The 7,694-nt window shown below is 37.2% G+C and overlaps 1 protein-coding gene across 1 annotated transcript; it reads left to right on the top strand.

Annotated features, from left to right (window-relative positions):
• Positions 1-311: 311 nt before the first annotated feature.
• Positions 312-1,035, top strand: LOC145729237 (uncharacterized). The gene is made up of 3 exons (XM_081979918.1): positions 312-435; positions 545-869; positions 922-1,035. Exons 1-3 carry the CDS (start codon positions 312-314, stop codon positions 944-946), a joined length of 474 nt encoding a protein of 157 aa, XP_081836044.1. The 3' UTR covers positions 947-1,035.
• Positions 1,036-7,694: the final 6,659 nt, after the last annotated feature.

Here is a 7,694-nt window from a genome sequence, read left to right on the forward strand (position 1 = left end):
TTTCTAACACGCGGTTATTAAATGAACGCAATTCTGATACAAACCTGACTTTCTCGATGTCGGCGTTTAACGATTTGTGTGCGTTGTTGCCAGATTGCTGTTTTTGTTTTTGTTGTTGATGACTTGCACAAATGCTGCTTATAGAGAGACAACTAATTTTAACAACTTGAGAATTTTGTGGATATATCTCATATTACTTAAGTGTTTTTACGGTTAATTGACATTATTTATTGCAGTACTTAATAGTGATATAGTTCGTTGGTGTGTGTCTGTGTACATATTAATATTACTTATTATTTTGTGTGTGTTGTATGTTAATAAACATGGCTTTAAATAAACAAAGCCAGCAGCTTGTCGTTGCTTTATTATCATTTTTCGAACGTGAACGAGATCACGGAGGTCCTTTTATCCCTTTGGCTGCTGTGAGAGAAGTAAAACTAAAATTATTGCAATAGAGTATTTTTGTTTACCAACAGTATTTTTAGCTGTTGTTTTGTTTATTTTATGTCCTGTTCATTAATGTATTGGTAACACTTTTTTGTAGAAGAACACATAACCAGGGAAAGTATTTATGAAAAGTTAAGGAGTAAAGAAATTTTGGTTGGCGGATTAAAATCATTGTGTAAAATGCTTCATAAAATTGGGTTTAAGTGGTTAAGAGATTGCCCCCGAAGAGGATTAATGGAACTTCCTGATATAGCTTTTAAAAGAATTCAATTCTTACGCAGGTATGTAGAAATAAAGCAACAAAATCTCTATCAATTTGTTTTTACAGATGAGACATGGATATTCCAAAATGGGACCCCAGGCCATTCCTGGCAGGATGAAAGCAAACATAGTGTGAAGAGCACCAGGGTAGATGGCAAAAGGTGAGCTACAAGCAAAACTCTTTAAGTCAAAATTTAACTATATTTTTTTTAGAAAATGCTTATCTTTTTGTTTTTAATTTTGCATGATACTAATCTTGATGCTTTTTGTCAGAATCCCATTTGGAAATTATGAGATGTATTAGATGTTGAAACTAATGCTACTGGAACATTTAGATTCGTTATTCTTCATGCGGGTAATAAAAATGGATTTATTCCGGGTGCTGAGCTCATATTTGCTTCAAAGAGCCAGTCTGGGGATTATCATGGTGAGATGAACCAGGAAAATTTTATATATATATTTTTTTTATTTATAATATGCATATTGGCAGGGTTGGCAGGTAAAATTTGTCTAGTCTCTATGACTAGTTTTACCAGCTATGATGTTTCAGATCTATTGATAACTCTCTTAATATTGTAACGAAGTTACTAATCCTTTTGTTAATTTGTAGAATTAGTTTAAAGAAAACAATGCGCAGCCTCACACGCTTAAGGTACAATGCGTCTTCGCGACAGAATGGTGAACGCACCGCTCCGATCGATAAAAGTTCAGCGCGCAGCCGCGGTAGCGTAAACGAAGCAACATCGCGCCGTCGCGACTCGCGAGCTGGTAAACAGGTAATGCGCCGCGCGCTACACAGTGAGTTCTTCCTGGACCACCGAACCGACCGACGCTTCAGCCAGCAGCCAGCTCCGGCCGTTTTAACTCCCATCTAGTCAACTCCGATGGCCGACCTTTTGAAAGCTGATACCGATTCTTTGACCCTGTCTGTACCCCCAGAGCACAGTTTTCGTACCGTCCGAATCTGTCATTTATACCGTAACCGTCTGTGTACCCTGGCTGAAAAAAAAAAAAACCGTTTCGAAACCGTCTTAGTTCTCCGTACCGTTCCCCGTTCTGAACACTTGTGTTGTCCGTTTGTTTTCCGTTTCAAAGTTACCGTATTAATTTAGTTGAAATCTCCAGGTCCGACTGTACCGTTTATTAATTTGAACACGAGGCTGTGTTGTTCTCTGTTTGTTCATTTGTGCTAGAGTTTTTAAGTAAGGATAGGAATGATTGTTAACTGTTATTTTTCCTAGTTAACACGACTTGTTTAGTTTTGCTGACCACCCTGTGTTTCCTTATTTTTGTCCCACTCCCTTCATCCATTAACAGATAAACGTGAACTCTGTCTTCGACTGTGTAAAAGCTCCCCAGGTATACGAAGCGAGTTCCTTAGTTACGCTTCTCCAAATAAAACTAAGGTGGCGCCCGAATTTCGAAGCACCTACCCCTAGGTGAAACCGTACCAGGACCGGTACGTAAAGGCGTTACAATATGTGGAAGGAAGCTTTAACAACCGTGACACCAGCCGTATGGAAAAATAGTATTCGTCATACAGAGGAAGAAATTATGAAATGGTACAATAGAGAGCAGGTTATGGAGCGAGAAGAAATACAACCACTGATTATATGTGTAGGCGACCAACAGGATGATTCAAGCAGTGAGGATAATTTTTCAGATAAATGTAACATTTCTATTTTTAGATTATTAAGTAAAGTGCACATGTATTTTAAAAATGTAAGAGTTAAAAATGCGTAAGTAAAAAAGAACAGATTTTTTGTTACTTACATCTACATAACTTTTATTGTTTAAAAATGGACCTGAGACACTGCTTTGACCTATTTCAAGGAAGGAAAACTATAAACGGAATTTTTTTGGGATGACACTGATTCAATAAAGAGAGACGCACTTTAAACTAAAATAATTAGATATTAGATCTGCTTGTTAACATTGCTATACCTATAGCACATTCAAGTTAAAATATTTATGTAATTATTACTTATTTGCAATTATGCAGATTTTTAAACTAATTATAAGAAAATTTTAGCAATTTTCAAAAGGATTAGGAAATAAACCTGAATATTGACTAATAATGTTATTCAAAATTATCTGTTAAAAAACTGCCTCAACTTCTATATATGAAGTAATTAAAAACAAAATTTATGTAAAGTTCAGGTTTTAATGAATAAACTAAACATCTGGCAACGTGGCACGTTAAACGTCAATGACGTGCATCGCTCCCATTAGTGCCCTCGAACATATACATACAGGGAGCGGCAAATTTATTGGATAGAATTGTTCAAAAATCGCTCAAACCCGTCGGTTTTTGTTTTTAGTTGCTCATTTTTGGAACCAATTTTTATTTATACAGGGTGGCCCATACAAAAGTTATGAGATCACAGCCAACTTTTTACATGGTAATGGTAATAGTAATGGTAGGTGTGGATGGTGACAGATGTACTGCGACCTGATTAGATCTATTGTACCCCATCTTCTTCTGCTATCTCAAGGTTTTCTTGTTCATATCAGCCCCTCAAGATTTAGTTCCTTTAGGAATTTCAGAATCTTGAGTGAGTCTGATCGAGGTATTTCTTCCACAGCCAGCTGGTGTAATCCCAATGTGTTTAATCTTCTGTGGCATACAGCATAACACTCCAGCAAGATGTGGTGGGGTGTTTATGGTTTTTCTCCGCCAAACCTGCAGGTACTGTCCTCTTCTAGGCCTAGCTTCCTTAGGTGTTCTCTGAGTCGACAATAACCCGTTAGAAACCCAGTGTCTTCGATCTCACCTGGTGAAACAATTATAAGCGGTGCTTTCCGGTGCAAACGGCTACAATTTGGTGTTTCAATAGCACCTCAAATTTTCCAAATGTTTATGGACTTACAGCTTTAGGAATTCAGGGTGTCCTTCCATATTATGATGACATTCGTATAGTAAGTCATTCAGCCAGCGACTTAGGAAATTGCGTGCGGTTCTCTCCCGTGTTAAATAATGTGGACTTTACCTCCGCAAAGATAAATGTAAATTTCAAATCCCACGAATAAATTTTTTAGGTTTTGAAATCCGTGCTGCAGACATTAGCTCAAATAAAAGAAAGTGGCGGCTATTTTAAGAGCGCCTCCTCCAAGGAACAAAACAGAATTTGATAAAGGAACTTTTATAAAAGGATAAAGCTACTTTTCCTGAGCTGCTCCATATACTCGCATAAAGACATGCAGTTCAAGTGGGGTTTTGAGGAAAATATTGCCTTTAAGCAAATTAAAGACATTCTAGCCAGTGAACCTGTGCTGGGCCAATATGATGAGTCAAAGACGCTATAATCTTGACATGCGACTCGTGCTCTTATGGAGTGGGATGTATTTTGAGCCAACCTAATGACCAGGGACTAAGGACGCCAATAGCCTATAATAGTAGGACTCTGTCCAACAGAAAGAAATTTTGCTCTATTAGATAAACAAGCATTAGCGATAATCGTAGGTATGAGAAAGTGATAATTCGAATTGATCATAAGCCACTTTTAGGAATTTTTCAGGCTAACAAAGGCATTCCTGAAATTTTGTCACCTATAATGTTCAGATGGACGCTTATTTTAAGCGCTTACGACTATAACTTACAGTATGTGCCGGGGAAGAAAATTAGCAATGAATAATAAGATTAATATATTTTTTTTAAATAGGGTAGGTATAATATACCAGGTTTTTTCTATAAGATGTTAGTTGGTGCAAGATTACATCCATAAACTAAAAAATACAAACAAAAAATTATTTGAAACGAAACAGAATTACGTTTACTAATTACTGATATGTATAGTGCATGTTACATAAAAAATTATTCGAAGTTTGTAAAGAACTGAATTACTAAAATTACAAAAAAAGGGTTTTCTATTTAAAAAAGTTAATACTCTGGCACGAAAAGGAGCATCAGCGCCACTGATCGGGCCAGAACCATTCTGCGGCCTTGGAAAATCATATGTCTAGGAAGTACTTAATAAAGCTGAAGAAGAACTGAGAGCAACGCACTGGCAAAGACTTCCAGGACTGAGGCAGGCCAAAGATCTCCTCGGCAATTTTAAACGAGTAAGATCGAAGACACTGGGTTTCTAACGGGTTATTGTCGACTCAGAGAACACCTAAGGAAGCTAGGCCTAGAAGAGGACAGTACCTGCAGGTTTGGCGGAGAAAAACCATAAACACCCCACCACATCTTGCTGGAGTGTTATGCTGTATGCCACAGAAGATTAAACACATTGGGATTACACCAGCTGGCTGTGGAAGAAATACCTCGATCAGACTCACTCAAGATTCTGAAATTCCTAAAGGAACTAAATCTTGAGGGGCTGATATGAACAAGAAAACCTTGAGATAGCAGAAGAAGATGGGGTACAATAGATCTAATCAGGTCGCAGTACATCTGTCACCATCCACACCTACCATTACTATTACCATTACCATGTAAAAAGTTGGCTGTGATCTCATAACTTTTTTATGGGCCACCCTGTATAAATAAAAATTGGTTCCAAAAATGAGCAACTAAAAACAAAAACCGACGGGTTTGAGCGATTTTTGAACAATTCTATCCAATAAATTTGCCGCTCCCTGTATGTATATGTTCGAGGGCACTAATGGGAGCGATGCACGTCATTGACGTTTAACGTGCCACGTTGCCAGATGTTTAGTTTATTCATTAAAACCTGAACTTTACATAAATTTTGTTTTTAATTACTTCATATATAGAAGTTGAGGCAGTTTTTTAACAGATAATTTTGAATAACATTATTAGTCAATATTCAGGTTTATTTCCTAATCCTTTTGAAAATTGCTAAAATTTTCTTATAATTAGTTTAAAAATCTGCATAATTGCAAATAAGTAATAATTACATAAATATTTTAACTTGAATGTGCTATAGGTATAGCAATGTTAACAAGCAGATCTAATATCTAATTATTTTAGTTTAAAGTGCGTCTCTCTTTATTGAATCAGTGTCATCCCAAAAAAATTCCGTTTATAGTTTTCCTTCCTTGAAATAGGTCAAAGCAGTGTCTCAGGTCCATTTTTAAACAATAAAAGTTATGTAGATGTAAGTAACAAAAAATCTGTTCTTTTTTACTTACGCATTTTTAACTCTTACATTTTTAAAATACATGTGCACTTTACTTAATAATCTAAAAATAGAAATGTTACATTTATCTGAAAAATTATCCTCACTGCTTGAATCATCCTGTTGGTCGCCTACACATATAATCAGTGGTTGTATTTCTTCTCGCTCCATAACCTGCTCTCTATTGTACCATTTCATAATTTCTTCCTCTGTATGACGAATACTATTTTTCCATACGGCTGGTGTCACGGTTGTTAAAGCTTCCTTCCACATATTGTAACGCCTTTACGTACCGGTCCTGGTACGGTTTCACCTAGGGGTAGGTGCTTCGAAATTCGGGCGCCACCTTAGTTTTATTTGGAGAAGCGTAACTAAGGAACTCGCTTCGTATACCTGGGGAGCTTTTACACAGTCGAAGACAGAGTTCACGTTTATCTGTTAATGGATGAAGGGAGTGGGACAAAAATAAGGAAACACAGGGTGGTCAGCAAAACTAAACAAGTCGTGTTAACTAGGAAAAATAACAGTTAACAATCATTCCTATCCTTACTTAAAAACTCTAGCACAAATGAACAAACAGAGAACAACACAGCCTCGTGTTCAAATTAATAAACGGTACAGTCGGACCTGGAGATTTCAACTAAATTAATACGGTAACTTTGAAACGGAAAACAAACGGACAACACAAGTGTTCAGAACGGGGAACGGTACGGAGAACTAAGACGGTTTCGAAACGGTTTTTTTTTTTTTCAGCCAGGGTACACAGACGGTTACGGTATAAATGACAGATTCGGACGGTACGAAAACTGTGCTCTGGGGGTACAGACAGGGTCAAAGAATCGGTATCAGCTTTCAAAAGGTCGGCCATCGGAGTTGACTAGATGGGAGTTAAAACGGCCGGAGCTGGCTGCTGGCTGAAGCGTCGGTCGGTTCGGTGGTCCAGGAAGAACTCACTGTGTAGCGCGCGGCGCATTACCTGTTTACCAGCTCGCGAGTCGCGACGGCGCGATGTTGCTTCGTTTACGCTACCGCGGCTGCGCGCTGAACTTTTATCGATCGGAGCGGTGCGTTCACCATTCTGTCGCGAAGACGCATTGTACCTTAAGCGTGTGAGGCTGCGCATTGTTTTCTTTAAACTAATTCTACAAATTAACAAAAGGATTAGTAACTTCGTTACAATATTAAGAGAGTTATCAATAGATCTGAAACATCATAGCTGGTAAAACTAGTCATAGAGACTAGACAAATTTTACCTGCCAACCCTGCCAATATGCATATTATAAATAAAAAAAATATATATATAAAATTAAAAAAAAATTTAAAATTAAATTTTCCTGGTTCATCTCACCATGATAATCCCCAGACTGGCTCTTTGAAGCAAATATGAGCTCAGCACCCGGAATAAATCCATTTTTATTACCCGCATGAAGAATAACGAATCTAAATGTTCCAGTAGCATTAGTTTCAACATCTAATACATCTCATAATTTCCAAATGGGATTCTGACAAAAAGCATCAAGATTAGTATCATGCAAAATTAAAAACAAAAAGATAAGCATTTTCTAAAAAAAATATAGTTAAATTTTGACTTAAAGAGTTTTGCTTGTAGCTCACCTTTTGCCATCTACCCTGGTGCTCTTCACACTATGTTTGCTTTCATCCTGCCAGGAATGGCCTGGGGTCCCATTTTGGAATATCCATGTCTCATCTGTAAAAACAAATTGATAGAGATTTTGTTGCTTTATTTCTACATACCTGCGTAAGAATTGAATTCTTTTAAAAGCTATATCAGGAAGTTCCATTAATCCTCTTCGGGGGCAATCTCTTAACCACTTAAACCCAATTTTATGAAGCATTTTACACAATGATTTTAATCCGCCAACCAAAATTTCTTTACTCCTT

This window comes from Ips typographus, linkage group LG5 (assembly GCF_016097725.1).
Source record: "Ips typographus isolate SLU linkage group LG5, UJ_Ityp_2.0, whole genome shotgun sequence".
Lineage (NCBI taxonomy): Eukaryota > Metazoa > Arthropoda > Insecta > Coleoptera > Curculionidae > Ips > Ips typographus.

Bases quoted from the DNA above. Each gene is read 5' to 3' on its own strand.
- LOC145729237 (XM_081979918.1), top strand. From the start codon at position 312: ATGTTAATAAACATGGCTTTAAATAAACAAAGCCAGCAGCTTGTCGTT. The intron at 436-544 runs AACTAAAATTAT...ACTTTTTTGTAG, and splicing joins GGCTGCTGTGAGAGAAGTAA to AAGAACACATAACCAGGGAA. The intron at 870-921 runs GTGAGCTACAAG...TATTTTTTTTAG, and splicing joins ACCAGGGTAGATGGCAAAAG to AAAATGCTTATCTTTTTGTT.